The sequence below is a fragment of the Hyperolius riggenbachi genome, chromosome 6 (assembly GCF_040937935.1).
Source record: "Hyperolius riggenbachi isolate aHypRig1 chromosome 6, aHypRig1.pri, whole genome shotgun sequence".
Classification (NCBI taxonomy): domain Eukaryota; kingdom Metazoa; phylum Chordata; class Amphibia; order Anura; family Hyperoliidae; genus Hyperolius; species Hyperolius riggenbachi.
In genome coordinates this window covers 294,410,694-294,431,831 of record NC_090651.1, presented here as the reverse complement: position 1 = coordinate 294,431,831, position 21,138 = coordinate 294,410,694, and the positions used below count along the sequence as shown (strand labels likewise).

General features: G+C 40.8%; 1 protein-coding gene across 1 annotated transcript in view; it reads right to left on the bottom strand.

Moving 5' to 3' along the window:
* Positions 1 to 413: 413 nt before the first annotated feature.
* DBP (D-box binding PAR bZIP transcription factor) overlaps positions 414 to 21,138 on the bottom strand; it is a 63,732-nt gene continuing 43,007 nt past the window's right edge. The window contains exons 3-4 of the mRNA XM_068241076.1: positions 20,572 to 20,792; positions 414 to 12,119 (exon numbers count right to left, since the gene is read on the bottom strand). Coding sequence (XP_068097177.1) covers positions 11,904 to 12,119; positions 20,572 to 20,792 — 437 coding nt within the window. The 3' untranslated portion in view covers positions 414 to 11,903. The remainder of the gene's footprint in view (positions 12,120 to 20,571; positions 20,793 to 21,138) is intronic.

Below are 21,138 nucleotides of genomic sequence, written 5' to 3'. Positions count from 1 at the left end.
ATCTGTCCCGCACTGTCGCTGAAGAATCTTCCGTTCCCCCTGCCGCCGGTCACCGTCTGACTAGACGAATGCAACTGCACGGCCAGGCGCGTCCTCGCTCCAGTCTCCAGGAGCTGCCTGCGCAGTACGAGAAAACTTCATACTGTGCCTGCGCAGGAAGCTCCCGGAGACGTGAGCGAGGATGTGTGCGGGCGTGCAGGCGCAGTTGCATTTGTCTAGTTAGACAAATTAGATGGTGACCGGCGGCGAGGGAACAGAAGATTCTTCTGTGACGGCGAGGGACAGATTATCCGTAGGGGGCTGGTAGAAGCCCCAAGTAAGTGTCAGTTTTTGAATTGTAAAGGAGCCCACAGAACGCCTTTAACTACTCTGCAAAACCATACATACAAAAACAAAATGCAGACACAACTGAGTGGTAATTCATATCGTTTATTGCTGAATTTGTCTTTTGCATGTAGGTTTCCTTTAAGCATCATTATAACATTGCTTATGTGTGGTGGTGTCAAGCAGATTATGATAACCAAATGCTGAAACAAGAGGGTGTGTGAGGGTGTTACTTTCCAGGTGGAGATGCAGCAGATCAGGCATTTCCTACTTTGTCCTCCGCTTTGGCATATCTATTGTGCTAACCATGAGCATCTCAGTTGAAGAGACACTTAAGTGAAATGGCCAGGCCCCATCAAGCAGTCTCTGTAACCTGTCAACATGCTCTCCTAGAGCACCACAGTAGCAGGTATGTTGACATTAACTAAAAACAGACTTACCTAGAAAGTACCTTAAAACCTTCCAAAGGGGTGGATCACTAGAAGAAGACTTTTTTATGGTGCATTTTGTGAACTACACTGCTTTTTCCATTAATTATTAATAAATTGACCAAGCTGCTACTATTTCAATATTTTGTTTCCCTGAACTACCCATTTTAATTTGAAGACTACTGTGATGGTAATGGGCATGTATTAGCTTTACATACATCAAGCTCTTTGGAAAGCTTTGAGATAGTCTCCAGGTAAAGCTGCACTCAATTTAAACATTGCTGTAGGTGGAGAGTAGGACACCATGTTACAGAGATGTCTTGACGGAACTTCACAGCTACACAAATGTGCAAGTGGGCTATCGGTTTTCAGTTGCAGTTACAGCCAAGAATAAACAGAGGCCCTTATTCACTTCACCTTTTCTTCTAAGTTTTCTCCTAGGAGATAAATACTTTCAACATTATTCTTTTATTTTATAGAAGCAGTTTCTTGCTTGCTGCAAGGTGGCTTAAAATGCATTTTATCTATAAGGTGTGAAAATATCACCTAGGAGAAAAGGTAGAAGAAAAAGTGAATTGGATACAGACCAAGGATCTCTTGTTGGCTGCGAGGGAGAGAGAGCTGAGGAGTATTTGTTGTGCTGCACGTGGTGAACTACCCTTCCCATCATGCATAATGCTACTTATAAATTGGCCAACAACTACCACTTAAGTGTGTATAGGAGATATGTTGCTGGCACCAAAATGCGGCTGACAAAGGTTACAGTGACATCTGCCAAGGTCACTGGCAGCATGCTCCCTTCGACCTCAATCAGTATAAAGGGAGAAACAGTAGAGGGCACCACTCCTTTCAGAGGCCCTTATTGTGATGGGTGTAGATACAATGACATCGTTGGGGGGGGATACAGGATAGCTTCAAGGCTATCCTGTAACCCCCCCCCCCCCCCTTCATTGTATCTACCCCCATTGCAAGGGGCTCTTAAAGGGTACCTGAGGCGAGGAAAATTATTTAAAATAAACGTATGATGTACCTGCAAATGAATATTACATACTAACCTCACTATCAGTTCCTCTCAGAAGCTCACCATTTTCTTTTTACAGTGATCCCTTCCAGTTCTGACAATATTTTGTCAGAACTGAAATATACCAGTTGCTGTAAGTTATATATCAGCAGTTACAACTGAATGTGCAAGGTAATGTCCATGTTTCCCTATGGCTCAAGTGGGTGATATTACAGTTTAACAGTGTGTTGACCAGGAAGCTGTTATGGGGTAATGGCTATTTTTAAAATGGAGGACAGAGAATTCCATTGATCACAGTGGAGAAATGAAATGCAGGAGAGGAGAAAGAGATTGAGTAGTAGACTACACAGGAGGTACCGGTAAGTATGACCTGTGTGTGGTTATTTTGACTTTTTATTTTTAGTTCAGGTTCTCTTTTCTGGTGCCCCTACTGTTTCCCCCCCTTTTAACTACCACTTAAGTATTTGCCAAAGTCTAAAATTGATAAATTATCCTATATTTAACCAAGTCCCATCTTGCACGGAAATATTACTGTGACAACATTAAAAAGGTCTTAAAAATTATTTGACAACCCATTAAGACTCTGAAATGGCAAGTGCAATTTATTAGCGTTAAAATCTGTTATATTTTATGAATTACTTGTTATGTATTTTTTCCATGCGAAGTGACAGTGTGGTAAATGACATTAAAAAAAATAAAATAATAATAATTCAACCCCATATCTATTGCTGGAATAGACAAATATATTCATAGTACGGAGTTAATATATGGCATGTACAGGCTGGAAATACAAGTCACACAGGTACATCTGGTGATTGATATAAAATGTTTTTTATCTTTCACAATAATGCCATCACAGCACCACATAGGTAATATAAAAGTGTAATAGTATGGTGAGTAATGAATGATGTGAAATTATACACCACTATCCTGTCACACCTATTATTAAAAAGTTATAAAAGTGCACTCACATGTATTATCCACATATGATTGGTTTAGGAAAAAGTTCAGAAACGATAGCATAACTCAAAACAGAACACAAAAGCTTTACTAATTATTACAGGGCTGCAATAATTGATACAAAAGTGCTTCATCCACAAGTCCATCCATTAACAATAACAGAAAAAAAAGACGACAAGCACCAAAACCATAGATTGTAAATTTATATAAAAAAGGGAAAAAAAAGAAAAATACAAAAAGAAAAGAAAAGAAAACAGAACCAAAAAATAAAAAAATAAAAAAAACAAGACTCACGTAATCGGTGACCTTTATTGCTTACAAATATATTTTCTTTCAGGTAAAATAAATATATCTATACATCTATATTATATATCTCTGTATATATTGTTCTCTTCTCTGAATATATTTTCTTGTGCTAAATATAACCATATTGGCAGCTTTTAAGAGAAACAAAGAAAATCAAGAATGGACAAAGCTTGCTCTCTTTGCCTTCCATAACAGACATCTAGGGTTAGTTATAGAGGGCTTTTTTTTTATCAAGAGAGACAACAATATCAGGAAGCCGGGACTATCAAAAGAGGACTTATTTTCGATAATAAACCCTCACAGTCTTCCAGTTTATGCTACAAATATACTTTAAAAAGAAATGAAAATTGGCCATGGCAATAAAATCTTTGTACGTTTTTCCAGCTAAATAAACAAAATCTCTGCTGAGGACCTCTCAAAAGGAATCTGATAAAGCAGCTCAATATTTTTGAAATTTACCAAGGAAGTCAGTAAAAATTTGTCACTAAAGATTATGTATATTGAAAGAACAACTTTGTGCGCTGTGAGAGTACATTACTTGATTTTTAGGATTTCACTGATGTTTTATTGTTACCAATGCACAAAATAGCTTTTTACAATTTTTTTTTTTTTTTTTTTGGTAAGAACAAACCCATTTTAAGACTCATTGGCCTTCGCCCAACTTCCAGTAACTTAAAACTGTGCAAATTGTTACTGAATTCCTCTGCATTATTCTGGTGCAACTTGGATTAGTGGTACTAATCAACCTCAACCAAATCTAAGTGGCTGAATGTAGGATTTGTCTACACCAGTGTTTCTCAAACCTGTCCTCATGATTCCCCAATGGTGCATGTTTTGCAGACAACCTCCCCTATGCACAGGCGCAGTAATTAGTGTCTTATCTAGGTGGATTCCATGTAGCTGAGACACAAATTACCCCACCTGTGCATAGGTGAGGTTGCCTGAAAGACATGCACCGTTGGGGAGTCACGAGGACCGGTTTGAGAAACACTGGCCTACACGAAAGTTAGTGTTTTACATGTCTGAATCCTAAGCACAGAATTTCTTGTAACTGGATCCTAGAACTGGATCCAATGCAGAGGTGTTGAAGGATACCTTTTACTAGAAACTATTTCACATAAAATAATTGTGTCATGTAGTTAGTAATCCTAACATGTGACCAATTGATTTATGTGGCACGTCAGAAAAAGTAAGTTTCATTTCTGTTCACAATAAAAGTACCTCTTTTTTTATGAATTATAAGAAACTTGTTCCTAAGTTACACTTCCTGAGCCTTTGCCAAAGAAGTGGAAGCTGGTAGGGAACGAACATAATTTGCTTGATATCATTAGGCACTTCAGACAAACCAAGAGAGTGTTTTCTATTAAATAGACTCTGCCCGAGTCAGATAAAAGATCCCCAAGATACGCACTAAAGTCTGTCCCTCTCATGCAACCAGCAAACATTGCTGCCACCTCTCGGACATCATCCAAATCATTCATATGCAATGTGGCTTTAGTATTAGATCTGCTTTAACATGAGTTTATTGTTGCTTTTGCCTTGTGTTGGATCGCACTTCTGGAAGTCCAGTATTGTTATATTTTGCTGATTAGCATTTTTTTTTAGTTTGTGTAATACCATCGTCAGTAACAACGTATAGTTAATGCTTAGCAGAAGCATTGCAAACACAATGTAAAAGGCAATCCATTTTTTACCAGTAAATCCTACATTGCTATTTTATGCTTGTGTTTAACTTGCGTCTATGGTGAACTTTTGCATACCCTTATGGTGGCCACACAGTAGCCTGATGTAATATTTGAGTGAGGGTTATAGAAGATATATGGACATTTAGGACAATGTGGGTCTCTCTTTACATCTTCTCACTAAGGAGAGAGGGAAGAAGAACTCAACCATGATTATCATAATGCATTTCTAAAGTATCCCATGCGCACACTTTACATTTGTTGGACAAGTCACAAAGTTCATAACTACTGATAGGTTAGATGATGACTGGACAGATTTCCTCACTTTTCGTCCCTATGCAGATGGCCACTCTGCATCACGCTTTGCTACCAGAGAAAGGTCTTGAGTACTAAGATAGAAATGTTAGGAGGTGAGCGAATTCCAGACACTAAGAATATCACAAAAATTCTGAATCCTGCAGAGATTTTCGAACCCATAAGGAAGTTGCCTTTATCATAGAAATCACACTAAAAAATGAGGCGGAAAAATTACTGAAGCAACTGTCGACTATTTATAGGGGGCTGAAAAAATCTTTTTGACTGCTCACAATTGACCAAAATTGATTGAGTTTCATCAATCAAAAATGTAAACAGCACACCACGGGCCCCACTGTTAGCTATAAGGTGAATTCAGAGGAACAGCAAAGTGAGGAGCAGGGGTCGCGATTTTACAGGCATGCCAACCACCTTTCTCAAATAAAAATGGTTCTTTTGCCTTCACAAGAGAAAATCTTATTGTGCAATTCTAGGAAAAGCTTGGATCAAAAACAAATACAAGCTTCCATCTCATCACTCCAACAAGCACATGGTATGTTTGAAAAATGATACAAGATTGTTTTGTGCTTTCTTGATTCCCTGAGAACTTTCATTGCACCCACTGTAAAGATTAATAAAATGGAGCTTGAAAGTCATCCCATGAAAATACTGAAAAATAATACCCTGTAATCAGAATCCAATGGCAACTGACCAGCTACCAAACCTGAGCCATGGGTCAAGCATGCAAAAAACATTTGATATCCTTTAAGAGCAGTCACCAAATCATGCATGAACAGATTAGGGGATGAACTATGGGAATTACAACTTTTTATTTTCCAAGGAAAATAATTATCTTAGCCTCAGACCCTTATGGTTACTTGAGTTTGGCTAGTTTTACTAGTAAAAATAGTAATGCAAATTAATACTATATGACCGTAACCATCACTTTTCTAAATGTAAACGCGACCCGCCTTAGTTCATGTAGGAGCCAACCTTATAAAATCATATAAAAATAGGATCCTGACATGCCATAACTAACCAATGTGGAAGATATCTAATCTGGGGCCAAACCATTTTTCATAATTAGCAGCAAAGCAATTAGTTTGTGTATTTTTTTGTATTTTTTTACAAAACAGGATACCATGTACTGACGTATAAAATTCAAATTGTACCAGGATCTAAATTGTTACCCTCTTTCCATGTGACTAAGCTCTAACCTCTGAAGTGGTGCAGAGGTTGGAGTATGGCATCTGAAGGAGGCCACGCCTGGACTTCCACCTACCAAGTCTTAACAGCACCATCACACAAAATAAACAGCAAGGGCTGGTAAGTTAGTCAGTGACTGACTCTGAGGTTTATAAGTTACGTTATAGAGTTTAAGGTGAGAGGTAGCAGACAGGTTAAGGCTATAGGTTAGGGTTTATTTTAACTAAAATGGAATGAAACTGAATTCATTTTTGAAGTGCGAAAATTAGTTTATTTGGTGGGATAACTGTAGAGTGAACTATCACATAGATATAAGCCTCCATGTCAAAAAGTGGTTAATCTCTCAGTCTTTCTGCCCACAATGTAACAACATGTTGCCTACAATCTCTCACCTAAACAGGAAATCTGGGAATTTATTAGTTGGCATAGTATTTTCTATAGGAACCATTTATAACTCAGAGATCTATTTTCTAAGAATACAACTGATGGATAATATTGGTTTATTTTTGTGTAGGTCATAAAGTAATACATATTTTTTATTAACTAACTGCCACAATAAGGCACCCAGGCTAATGGACTTTTAGCTTAAAAATAATACTAAGAACAAATGCACTGTATATATGCATTTTTTTTAGAATTCCCTAAAGCTACAATGGGAGCTTAATATATGGAAAAAATATACTGGTTTGTGCTAAAATTAGACTGAGAATAGAAATATATAAGGTGCGTGAATTTTATTCTATACAATTTTGTAGCACGGCAGTTCAAAAAGTGCCTCATGCAATTAGGAAAATAAGTTTGGATCAAACATTTCTGTTTTTTTATTTTTGGCTTGCTTGTTCCAGACAAGTAAATACAAGATTGCTATAAATATATAATTTCTATAATGAAATATTTACGGTAGTCTATAGAGTTAAAAGCTTATAATCTTATTCTGTATCAGGCATGAACTAGTGCAAATCAAAGATAAAAAGTACACTGCATACACAGCAGAGTAACCAGATCAATGTAATAGCTTAATCATAAATTCCATTGACATTACTGGAAGGGTGAAGGGTGGAGCTGTAAGAAAAAGATCACAAGAAGCACCAAATGCCGTTTCAAAATAAAAGCATTTGCTTCGCTAAAACACCCAAATAAAACAAGACCCGAAACACCCTTCAGGAATCGCCTTTCCTGGTAACTAGAAGATCTATTTTGGGAGTAAAATACACCCATATGATAGTTTAGTCGAAATTTCCATCAGACCACTCGATCACTTTGATCAAATCTGCTGGTGATCGAATACCCCCACAAGCTGATTGATAGACTTTCTATCGATGATGGGCAGTTTTTCCAATTAAAGCAGTGATAGTGGTAATTTTTACTGATTGGGGGCAAACAGCTGCAAGCCTTGTATGGTGTCCGTCAGTACAAATCTAGCAGCAATAAGAGTTTGCCAGTGAATCAGATATCTTCAAGGCTAAGTGGTGCAAGGTGGCCAAATAATCACTACCCTCTGACCGATTTCCGACCTGGGAGTGTTGGATCATTTGCTGGATTAGGCAACAATTGCACAAAAGGTGACTATTTGGGACAGCCCTGTGCAGAGTCACATCACCACTTTCATTCTCCTAGTGCATGATGGGAAAATGTAAGGCTGATAACTGACTGTTGTGGGTCACCCCTCAAAAATAAGACCTATTGCATCTATATAGGTGTGGAATAAAATTGAAGAATAACATACACCCACCCATTGTAATAACCCACTTTTACAGAATGTAAATATAGATGTCCATATAGCTACTGTATTCGCTGTCCTCCTGTTGAAAATACTATAGACTGTCAAAAGAGAGTAGCTCAAAGCTATGTAAATTGGGTGCCAAATTACTGTACTACATTAAACAATGCAAACAGATATTACGGAGATGAAGTCACCAATACAGAAGATAAGAGTGGAAAGGTGCTCACAAAACAAGATAGCAAAGAATAGAGAAACCAGGCTGTGATGACCAAATGGGAACAACCATGAAAGATTTGAAGCCGCCATACATCAGTTAAATAGGCTGTTATTAAAGATCTATATTGCGTGCCCATTCTCACACTCCTTACTGGCTCATAATTGAGATATATGTACAAATGCGCTTTTAAGCAATGTCTTATTTGAGAGTTAAACAATTTACTCTCATAGGAACTATGTAAACAACTGTATTAGAACTTACAGTTCATCTCTGGATAGACATCTATTCATTGGCAATATGATATTTCTAGCATACATTTGTAAATCAGGAGTAGAAGGTTTGAAGCAAAAAAAGTCACTAGCTAATCTGTACTTTGTAGGGGTTATACAGGAGAAGTCTTTGTGATCGTGGGACTGCCTCAGACTTATTTAGTGAATTGGCTACCTCGTGAATGGGATTTTACCAACCCTACTTGTGAATCAGTCATACATTTAAAAAAAACGAGCTTCATGGTTAAATCAATCTATTAACAAGCACCACTAAATTTCAGAGCATCCCCAACTGTATCCTAACCATAAATGCCAATAGCATTGTATGAAGAATATCAGAGACCAGCACAAGCAGTGATGAACAGAAGACAAGGATGTGTGTGGGGTTTCCTTAGCTTCTGACTGTGAAATTGTCATCAAACACACAGATATTGCAACTTTCATATCTTTGCGGCAAACAATCAGAATTCACGTTGTTCAAGTCAGACCTGCACAAGATAAACTCTAACTGGTTGCTAGGGCACTTCCCCATGTGGTTCTAATAGATCTGTCTAGTGTAGCTAACATTTGGCAATACAATGATGATGTTGAACGTAATACAATACATAAATATTATGGAGATCTAATGTAGGCTTACTTGATAATATATACTAATTTAAAATTTAGTGAAGAAAGATCTACAACATATTCTGTTTGGTTGCCGCTGGTTTCATTTGTGATGATGAAAGAGGATTACGTACATGAGGATTGGAATCGTCTATGTTATAATTAAAGTGCTGGTGCCATTTTTGGGAGATTCTAAAAGAGTTTTGTACTGTAGCTAAATAGATTGTCTTCTGTAATAATAACCTCCTGAGCTGACTGCAGTACTCCACAGCCTACAATGGCGCACAGATTTTGTGCGTCTGGTCTATGTGATACTGGGAATGGCTTTTGATGTATCAGATAACTGAATTTTGCTGTTCGTTTTTGTGCCAATGTCAAAAGTATGGTATATATAGTAAGGGTTTGGGGGAAGTCCACAACACACATACATACAAAATAAAAAAAACTAAACAGTCAACACCAATAGCCTATCATGCCAGCAAAACAGTAAATTAAAATGTACTTGGATTAATGCCATAGACTTAGACAGACATTAAACCCATTAATGCCAGAAAAGGAACTCTATACATAACGAGACTGCAGCAAATCATTCGGCATAAACCAGTGGTTTGGATACTTTCGATGTGAACAGAGCCACTGTGGCCTGGTTGAAGGATATGTCTGTTTGGATGCATAACCACTGAAAATGAATACAAGGTGTGGTCCTGCAGAACCTTTAAACAAGAAAGGTAGGCCTTCCAGACATAAGCAGTTCTTTGCTAATAGCAATGAAATTAAATCCTGGGTGAACAGAGCAGTATGGATACTGCCAAATCCAATGTTTAATGGTGATGTTCTTAATTTAAGAAATGAATACACCCTATGGCAGTTCCTTTAGTAGGAATAGAGAAATTACCTTGCCTTAACCCTAGACAACACACCCTACATACCCCCCTGTGGAACTCATGCTCCAGTTCTCAAATCTATAAAGGAAACTTGAAGTAAAGAACAATGGAAGACGCAGTTGCTATCTCTCTTTAAAAAATGCTTTTTGCCTGACAGCCATGGAGATCCTCTGCCTCAAATGTGCAGATCAGGTATTCTGAGGAACTCCGATTCCACTCACAACATATTTGGTTCAGGTGAGGGACTCAAGACAATACAGAAACCAGAAAATCCACATGACAACCAGGTAACTAGCATTTTGTTTTTATTTTGAATAAAGATGGCAGCCTTCATATACCCCTCACTTTAGGTTTCCTTAAGGTATGAGGGGAGGAGAACTAAACTCTGCTAACCTTCACACAGAATGCACAGTATATGAGATGGTGTGAATTGTAGTGACCACTGCAAGGGTTAGATGAATTAAGGAACAGTCCAAGAGCTTGTCAGACAAATCCAGGAGTAGTGAAGTCTAGAACTCATGGAGAAGCATGTGGTCAGTTTGGTCACGTGATAGATATTAAAGTCTCTGATTTGCTAGTCATGATCATGTGCTAAAGCAGGATAAGATCACAGCAAATATATCAGCTGATCAAACCAATCACATGCTTCTCCGTGAGTTTTCCTAGACATGACCATCACCACCCAGAAGCAGGAAGTAGGATCCTCCACTGACAATTCTGCGCACCAGCAGCAATTTGCTAGGCATATTGTCTACCTGTCTTCTGGGATTTGTCCACCCCTAGCAGAAGCATTATATCTACCAATCACAACTATCCTGAAATACTGACTGCAGGAAAGTGATCAAAGGCATCTCTTAACTCCCGAAGCAGCTTAGAAGTATTGGAGTGTGCTGAAATAACAGGCAATAAAAATATATCCCTAAAGAAAGTGCTCCTAATTTAGCCCGGTGAAGACTTGTCACAGTAGTGGTCATTACCTGCCAAGAGATGTACAACATACCTTGTAATGCTTGTAATGCCTTCAGTAGAGCATGGGTTGGCCACCTGGCCACACAGAGCATCACTGAGTCCTGCTCAAACCCAACCAACCCTGTTTTATTGTGACAACAAAGCGCACTGTAGTCTACATACAGTCTACCCGCTACTTGGCCTCAAAATTATCAGAAGTGTTAAATCATTAAGAGCGTTGAACTGGGCCACTTGTCTTCATTAAATTTGGCTGTATATACAATTAAAAACCTGTGTGCCATACATTTACAGGCTGTTTAGCATTAAATCAGGCTCTGACCATGATACTGACAAGTTTCCCTAACTTATCTAAAACACTATAGTATCAAATCCCTGCAGTCCTAACACAATGTGTTCAAAAATATTTGTTCAACCCCCTTACCTGCTTATTTATCATAAGTGCAGTCATTTTTACATACCAGCATATGCCTTCGGAATATGTACAATTTTTTTTTAACACTTTTTTATACACCAAGTCCAATCCATCAACCTATTTTTTGACAGACAGAATAAAAAAAAAAAAAAAAAAAAGAAATGCAATGCTACTGAAGAGTTCTGTGCAAGGAGGAATAACCGATACCAGGTAAGTTAGCTTCTACGGGCTAGCTGGTGTATTGGATAGTGCCTGTGTTCATATGATAGAGAGCTTTGGCTTCCTTTTGCTCTCTTCTGTATGTCCCCATCACTGGTGGTGATTCCTCAAAGTGTGTGTTAGTCAACATAGCACCCTTGTCAAGTGGAAAAGGAGACCTTGGTGGAATGCTGAGTTGTGGAGGAGGAAAGCAAGGCAATAAGAAAAAAAAATGTACATCGGCTTGCTCTCCAGCAGTTCCTCATGCCCTGTAAATCTCGTGTTTATCAGTGAATAAGGGCCATTTCTGGGGGAAACAACAAAAAGGTTGGTGGGGGAAGATTGTTGTGAAGTCGTGTTAGCTCGTGCAACCACGTGGGACAGCTACACAATATGTCTGTTCTTTACAAGGCTCCATGCTGTGACTCGTACTTTAGAAGGATGTTTCGGTAGCGAGAGAGTTCTTGGCGGATTTTGGCCACCTCCTGGCGCAGCACTGAGTTCTCCTTCTCTAGAAAGGCTGCCCGCACTGTGATCTGATTCTCTTTCAGCCGGCGGGCGTCTCGAGAACGTTTGGCAGCTTCGTTGTTTTTGTACCGCCGGTTCCAGTATTTCTCATCCTGGAGATTAGTAACAAGATACACAATATGATCAGACACTGCAGCATGGGCTGATAGGAACTACAGGCAGTTTACAAAAACATTTCAATACATTTTCAGACAGATCTATTGTTTACCCTGAGCATAAAATGCACTATTTACCTTCTGGATAAGGAGCCAGTTTGTGGAATTAAAGTTCAGATAACATTAAAGGGAAGGTATATTGTAATTTTAGCATATAAATACCCTATTAAAGTGAACTCGAGGCGATAGTGATATGGAGGCTGCCATATTTAATTCCTTTTACAAAAATACTGGTTGCCTGGCAGCCCTGCTGATCTATTTGACTTCAGTAGTGTCTGAATGACACCAGAAACAAACATGCAGCTAATCTTGTCAGTTCTGACAATATTGTTGGAAACACCTGATCTACATATGCTTGTTTAGGATCTGTGAATACAATTATTAGAGGCAGAGGATCAGCAGGACTGCCAGGCAACTGGTATTGCTTAAAAGGAAAAAAAAAAAATATGCCACCCTCCATATCAGTCTCACCTGGGGTTCACTTTAGATTAAATATTAAAAATGTTTTTCTACAAACATCACACAAGACAAGACAAGACAAATAACATTTATATTGCGCTTTTCTCCTTGCGGACTCAAAGCGCCAGAGCAGAGCAGCAGCCACTAGGGCGCGCTCTATTGGCAGTAGCAGTGTAAGGGAGACTTGCCAAAGGTCTCCTACTGAATTAGTGCTGGCTTACTGAACAGGCAGAGCCGAGATTCGAACCCTGGTCTCCTGTGTCAGAGGCAGAGCCCTTAACCATAACACCATCAGCCAGCTGCCACACGGGACCAGCTAAACATGAGGACACGTTTAACCCCCTGGAGGAGAAACCAAAAAATAAAATAAAAAAAATTGGTCCTCCCCTTTGTCTTAAGTTTTGATCAGCCTGGAATCTTCAATAGATTGAATGAAGATTCCTTACCTCCAAAAAATGGGTCTCTGCTGTTCAGGTACTCCTGTGTGATGTTAAGAAACAAAAATACCAGTAATCTAACTGGAGAACTTTTTAGTGCTTCACCTGATAATGTTTTGTGAGAAACTTAGTAACATTACAAAGGCAAAGGCCCAAGACCTGTCATTTTCTATGAAGCTAACTTATGCAGACTTTTTTTTTTGCGCTTTTAAAACTTGCAAGTTTGCCCAGCAGATGGCGCTCTAAACAAATCTCACTTGTACTTTCATGCTTAAAAAAAATTAAGTACACTCTGCCACAGAAAAAAAGTAATCTAATAAGACAGCAGAATAAAAACTCAGCAGTGGAGATTAGCTTCTATTATCTGTACAAAAGTGAGGCATTAATATATTTCTACAGCCTCTTCATATTTACACTAAATCAGTCAGGAGAGTCCCTCATACAAAGAACGAATACTTCTGTCTCATATGCTTGAAACACAGGAAACAAAAACCGAGAGCCGTATCTAGTGTAGTATGTTTTGCCAATATGGAATAAGTAATTTGAATGAGAATATACTCACAAATCTGGGTCACCACGCAGGCGACCACTGAAATGACAGGTGGGGAGAATTATCTACCTGACCCCACTCAGGCATAAAAAGTCGCTCTCTATAGTAAGAAAATGGGGATATACCCCTCCACCTGGGGTGGACAAGATATACAGAGTAAAAAATAGAGGCGCCAAAATAGGATAAGATAAATTAAAAACCGTTTAAAATGAGGGGGTGGGTGGAACCACCACTCTCAAAAAATGACCAGGCTAAATACAAGCCGCAAATGACAAACATATATTTATTGGTCTCCAAAAATAATGCAACGCGTTTCACGGGCACACATCCCGCTTCATCAGGCAATCTGAGGTAGGAGAACACTGGGGGGAAAGAAAGAAAACAAAAAACAATGCTAGGAGGTACTCAAATGTTTTCATCACAATTTTTCATATCACCCTTTTAATTGTTCTAACTAACTTCCATCTAGTTACATGGGTAATTAGTTGTAACATGTATAGAGAGAAACTATCTATGTGACATAGTAAGCTCGCATGATAGAGACAATGTCCAACCACCCTGTGGTGAAAAACGTTTATATACATGTATATAGTCAGTAACTAGTAAGGCACAATAGTCCCAATAGTCCATGCACGGCGGCATGTGAAAGTATTAGTGTAAAAATCGGTGACACTTACCAGTTGTAGGTCAATTATGAGTTTGAGCGCCTCTGTAGTATGAGTGCGCTCTCCTTGGATCATTTTATTGAATGGTCAGACGCTGGAAATCCCGCCGAGCGGGTTTGGGGGCCGGAAACGGATCTGACGCATGGGCAGCACCATGTGTCATAAGTACACAAGTCAGGGCCGCATGAAGACGCTTCAACTGGACGCAGTTACGCAGCGTGCGTGCGCGTCGTGATGTGGGCGGGTGCGTGTGCAGGCGGCGGCGCCTGTAAGCAGATGTCATAGTATGGAGAGTAAAGTGGGCGGGTGTATGTGTGTGTGGGCGGCGGCGCATGCGTTTAGGCAAGGAGAGGCGCCGTCGTCACCATCATTGGTGAGGGCAACTTGCCCTACTTACTCGAAAGGGGGTAAAAGTAAAAATAAAAGTAACAACTAGTGTAGGATGGAAGCAAGCAGCTTCTATTAAGGGCTAAGGGGAGTATATGTATGGCCGGAACAGAATAGTCAATTGTATGGTTACAAGCAGCCTATATCGCTGTAGTAACAGGATACTACAGTAGCACTCTTGGTGTTCTGCTGCCATCCGCTGGTTCGAGATTGTATTGCACTTGTGTTAGAACAATGGTCAAACATAAGGTACTGTGTTTACTCCAGGGAAAGAGCATTCTTTCCATGTATTAGATATTAATACCTGTGAGTAGTTCTTCTAGATGTTATTAATTAATTATATATGATGTCATCGTGATTCCTTATATGATGTGGAAAACTCCAAAATAGGTATTGGTGTGCAGGATGTACAGTATAAAAATTACAATAATAATCATACAGAATGTATATAGCTTAAATGATCTGGAAGATGAGGGAGGTTCCCTCCAAGATAGGTATTGAAGTGCAAACTACGCAGTATAAAATATAAAATGAAAAATCGTACAAACTGTATAGAACATGTAAAATTGAGCCATCAGAGACTTCACAATCCACTAAGTTCCTATAACGAGATGAGCCATCAAAGACTTAAAAAACACATTGTGAGGTAAAAACGAAGACATTTCATTAAAAAATTGATCAAAGGAATTTTTTTATAAAGAGATATAAAAGAGAGGACTAGAATGAAGACGTTAAGGCCTAATAATTTAGTATAGTTTTTCCAGCACTTCGTTTAGCCCCTCTGGAGCAAGGGTTCTCAGTGTCTGGATCCAGTACATTTCTCTTGTCCGTATCACCTCAGAAATATTCGTGTTCTGTATCTGCTCGATGAGCGTGACCCTGAGGGATTTGGGGTCTCCATTGTGGTGGGTACTGTAGTGTTTGGATACACTATGTGAGGGAAACTTTTTGACGATGTTTCTTTTGTGTTGTCCAATCCTGTCCCTAACCAGTTGCGTAGTGCGTCCTACATACTGTACTTTGCAGGGGCAGGAAATGAGATATATGACGTTTTTTGATAAACAGTTGAGTTTGTGTTTGATGTGAAAGGACACATTTGTGGAATTGGACTGGAATTCTTCTGTAGTGTTTATAAACTGACAAGCTGTCAGCCTGCCCAAAGATCCCCTCTTGACATTTAGAAGAGCCCCCAACCTACGTGGTCTTTTGGCCCCCAGCAAATTTAGATCCGTATCCACGTTCAATACACCCCACACAAACCCCATAACTCCCGGCTCGTCTTCATGCAACCATCCACGTTGCACAGCTTGTCAGTTTATAAACACTACAGAAGAATTCCAGTCCAATTCCACAAATGTGTCCTTTCACATCAAACACAAACTCAACTGTTTATCAAAAAACGTCATATATCTCATTTCCTGCCCCTGCAAAGTACAGTATGTAGGACGCACTACGCAACTGGTTAGGGACAGGATTGGACAACACAAAAGAAACATCGTCAAAAAGTTTCCCTCACATAGTGTATCCAAACACTACAGTACCCACCACAATGGAGACCCCAAATCCCTCAGGGTCACGCTCATCGAGCAGATACAGAACACGAATATTTCTGAGGTGATACGGACAAGAGAAATGTACTGGATCCAGACACTGAGAACCCTTGCTCCAGAGGGGCTAAACGAAGTGCTGGAAAAACTATACTAAATTATTAGGCCTTAACGTCTTCATTCTAGTCCTCTCTTTTATATCTCTTTATAAAAAAATTCCTTTGATCAATTTTTTAATGAAATGTCTTCGTTTTTACCTCACAATGTGTTTTTTAAGTCTTTGATGGCTCATCTCGTTATAGGAACTTAGTGGATTGTGAAGTCTCTGATGGCTCAATTTTACATGTTATATACAGTTTGTACGATTTTTCATTTTATATTTTATACTGCGTAGTTTGCACTTCAATACCTATCTTGGAGGGAACCTCCCTCATCTTCCAGATCATTTAAGCTATATACATTCTGTATGATTATTATTGTAATTTTTATACTGTACATCCTGCACACCAATACCTATTTTGGAGTTTTCCACATCATATAAGGAATCACGATGACATCATATATAATTAATTAATAACATCTAGAAGAACTACTCACAGGTATTAATATCTAATACATGGAAAGAATGCTCTTTCCCTGGAGTAAACACAGTACCTTATGTTTGACCATTGTTCTAACACAAGTGCAATACAATCTCGAACCAGCGGATGGCAGCAGAACACCAAGAGTGCTACTGTAGTATCCTGTTACTACAGCGATATAGGCTGCTTGTAACCATACAATTGACTATTCTGTTCCGGCCATACATATACTCCCCTTAGCCCTTAATAGAAGCTGCTTGCTTCCATCCTACACTAGTTTTTACTTTTATTTTTACTTTTACCCCCTTTCGAGTAAGTAGGGCAAGTTGCCCTCACCAATGATGGTGACGACGGCGCCTCTCCTTGCCTAAACGCATGCGCCGCCGCCCACACACACATACACCCGCCCACTTTACTCTCCATACTATGACATCTGCTTACAGGCGCCGCCGCCTGCACACGCACCCGCCCACATCACGACGCGCACGCACGCTGCGTAACTGCGTCCAGTTGAAGCGTCTTCATGCGGCCCTGACTTGTGTACTTATGACACATGGTGCTGCCCATGCGTCAGATCCGTTTCCGGCCCCCAAACCCGCTCGGCGGGATTTCCAGCGTCTGACCATTCAATAAAATGATCCAAGGAGAGCGCACTCATACTACAGAGGCGCTCAAACTCATAATTGACCTACAACTGGTAAGTGTCACCGATTTTTACACTAATACTTTCACATGCCGCCGTGCATGGACTATTGGGACTATTGTGCCTTACTAGTTACTGACTATATACATGTATATAAACGTTTTTCACCACAGGGTGGTTGGACATTGTCTCTATCATGCGAGCTTACTATGTCACATAGATAGTTTCTCTCTATACATGTTACAACTAATTACCCATGTAACTAGATGGAAGTTAGTTAGAACAATTAAAAGGGTGATATGAAAAATTGTGATGAAAACATTTGAGTACCTCCTAGCATTGTTTTTTGTTTTCTTTCTTTCCCCCCAGTGTTCTCCTACCTCAGATTGCCTGATGAAGCGGGATGTGTGCCCGTGAAACGCGTTGCATTATTTTTGGAGACCAATAAATATATGTTTGTCATTTGCGGCTTGTATTTAGCCTGGTCATTTTTTGAGAGTGGTGGTTCCACCCACCCCCTCATTTTAAACGGTTTTTAATTTATCTTATCCTATTTTGGCGCCTCTATTTTTTACTCTGTACTTCTGTCTCATAGTTACCATAAGTGTTTCTACTGGCAAGCTTAGGAGACCACAGTACAGGGGTGGGACTATGTTTATATTCAATTCTCCTTGTTTAAAGGACTTACGAGGCCAAGTCCATAAAAAAAAAAAAAAAAAAGTTAGCTACCTTGCTCAGCTTGTAAGGCACGGAGGACGCCGTCCGCGCCCTCCGTGCCGTTCCGCCTGGTCCCCGCCGCTGCACAGCCCCCCGAACGCGCGGCCCGGGTCGGGCTCCCCAGCCTGTACCAAGATGGCCGGCGGAGCTGGCCGCGGCTGCGCAGTCCGCATAGCCGCGAGTGCGGCTGCGCAGCTCTAAGGCCAACCCCCGATCCACGCAACAGTAGCGTGGATCGGGGGGTTGGCCTTAAAGCTGCGCAGCCGCACTCGCGGCTATGTGGACTGCGCAGCCGCGGCCAGCTCCGCCGGCCATCTTGGTACAGGCTGGGGAGCCCGACCCGGGCCGCGCGGTCGGGGACCGTTCGGGGGGCTGTGCAGCGGCGGGGACCAGGCGGAACAGCACGGAGGGCGCGGTCGGTGTCCTCCGTGCCTAACAAGCTGAGCAAGGTAGCTAACTTTTTTCATTTTTTTTTATGGACTTGGCCTCGTAAGTCCTTTAATGCACGGTTGATATCAGCAAGATGGCAGCTCCCGAGGCATCAGTAATAAATGGAAGCATACTGTGGTCAGCATGTCTGTTACTTAAAATACATACTATGTAAAAAACCTTTCTTTAAAGAGAACCCGAGGTGGGTTTGAAGATTATTATCTGCATACAGAGGCTGGATCTGCCTATACAGCCCAGCCTCTGTTGCTATCCCAAACCCCCCTAAGGTCCCCCTGCACTCTGCAATCCCTCATAAATCACAGCCACGCTGCTGACAAACAGCTTGTCAGAGCTGGCTGTGTTTATCTCTATAGTGTCAGTCTGCTGCTCTCCCCGCCTCCTGCAGAACTCCAGTCCCCGCCTGCATCCCTTCCCTCCCTGCTGATTGGAGGGAAGGGCGGGGGCAGGGACCGGAGCTATGCAGGAGGCGGGGGAGCAGCTGAGACTGATACTACAGATGTAAACACAGCCTCACAGCATGGCTGTGATTTATGAGGGATTGCAGAGTGTAGGGGGACCTTAGTGGGGTTTGGGATAGCAACAGAGGCTGGGCTGTATAGGCAGATCCAGCCTCTGTATGCAGATAACATTCTTTAAACACACCTCGGGTTCTCTTTAAAGCAAACCTGTGCGGTTTGTGTGGCACAATTTTAGACACCTTGGGAGGGGGAAGCCTCTGGATCCTAAAAAGACTTTCCCTGTCCTCCTATGTCAGACTGTTCCAGCGCTGGGAACCCCAAAGAGTGGCTTCCCTGCACTTGTGCACTAGCACCGCCCCACTCGAGCTCCAGCGGAAATAAACAATCGGGTCCATGCTACTGCGCAGCCACAGAGGGCTCACACCTGCGCAAAAAGGGCAAATCCGTTCTGGCTCAGCTTTTTTCGGAAGAAAACCGAGGGGGGGGCGGTGCTAGTGTGCTTGCATGAGCTGTTGACAACTCTTTTTGGGGGAGACCCAGCCCTGGAATGATCTGTGGAGGACAAGGGAAGCCTCTTTAGGATTCAGAGGCTTTCCCCTCCCGAGGCAAGTACCCCCTAGGGGCACTTGTTTTTGTTTCAGGTGCCCTTTAAGAAAAATAATTTTCAAAAATCTAATTTAAGTATTAAACCTAAGACATGGGCAAGCACATTACATATTCCATACACAAAGCCTGCTGCTCCTATCTCTGCCCTCATAACAAGCTGAAAGAACTGTAAGGCTGCATCTGACCTATAAATTATAGAGCATCCACCCACCTGCTCGTGTCTCTATATGGCCTTTTCTGAACCCAGTGCAATCTTTAGGTTCATCCGCATTTCGGCATGTGATGGCATCACCACATCATGCTAGAGAACAGCCAGAACTGGCAGCTGCCACACCCTCAGTACCAACCCTAGGGCAGGGCAGCAGTTGAATACTGGGTAAAGACTAGCCATATGCATGAGAGTGGGTTGAGCTGTGGGAACATAGCAGACACCACCGCAGCTAAGAAAAGAGGGTGGAGCACCAAAATTATTTTGGGGGCACACATGCATTTTTTAGGTTTTTGATCTCCTACTGATTGTTTCACTTCCAGTGTCCTTTAACTATGGTTTAAGTTCATTTGGCATTTTATTATTATTATTTTTTGTATGATATCTGCATTTGTGTTAAAATTATATTTGCACTGAATCATTTCCTTTATTATTGCCTGCATGTCACTGGATTCCCTGACTTGGTGAGTTCAATAGGCATTCAGTGCCAGAGATGCACTGCTCTAGGGAAAGCCAAGTGACTCTAAGCTTTCTGTCAGACACGGATGTCCTCATTTGCCCCCAGAAGCTACTAAACTGCTGCTGCAAAGAATTTCCTGTTTTTGCGATGAAAATGGATAACATTTCAAGATTTAGCTACAGTATCCGCAACAAAATGGCTGATGTTTAGGCGACTTTTACCTTCTGTTCTTCTGGCACCTGGATTTTTCTAGCTTTTTTCATAATAGGCTGTGGTTTAAGTTCTTCTTCAGAAAATCGATGCTTCCTAGGATCGAAGGTCTCATGCCCTGGTACACTGGACAAGGCAAGGTCAGCAGGATCAGGGTCAAAGTTCATCATTACTTCCACACCCTCTGCGTCCACAGGACTTGGGCTTTCTCTGGATACAGGAGTCATTTGGCCTAGAGTGGCAAAAGGAACATTTGTTAATTAAAGCAATACGTATCTGGTAAAATATCTGTTGTTGCAATGCAAGCTGGATACATGAAGCCTGAAAGAAAATGTAGTGCACAGAAAATGAGATGCACATAAACTGCAGTGCCCTCAAGGGATAAATATAGTCACGAGTGTGTTATGAGTAAATTTGGGTCATGTTATGTTGTACCAGTAGCATGACCATTTCCCAAATGCTGGGACCTCATGTTGGCCACTCGGAACCAGGGGCCTCATGTAAAACGGTTTCCCTTTATTTACTTCCCAGTATTTGGCAACCTTCACAAAAAAAAGATGCAAATCAACTGGCCCCTT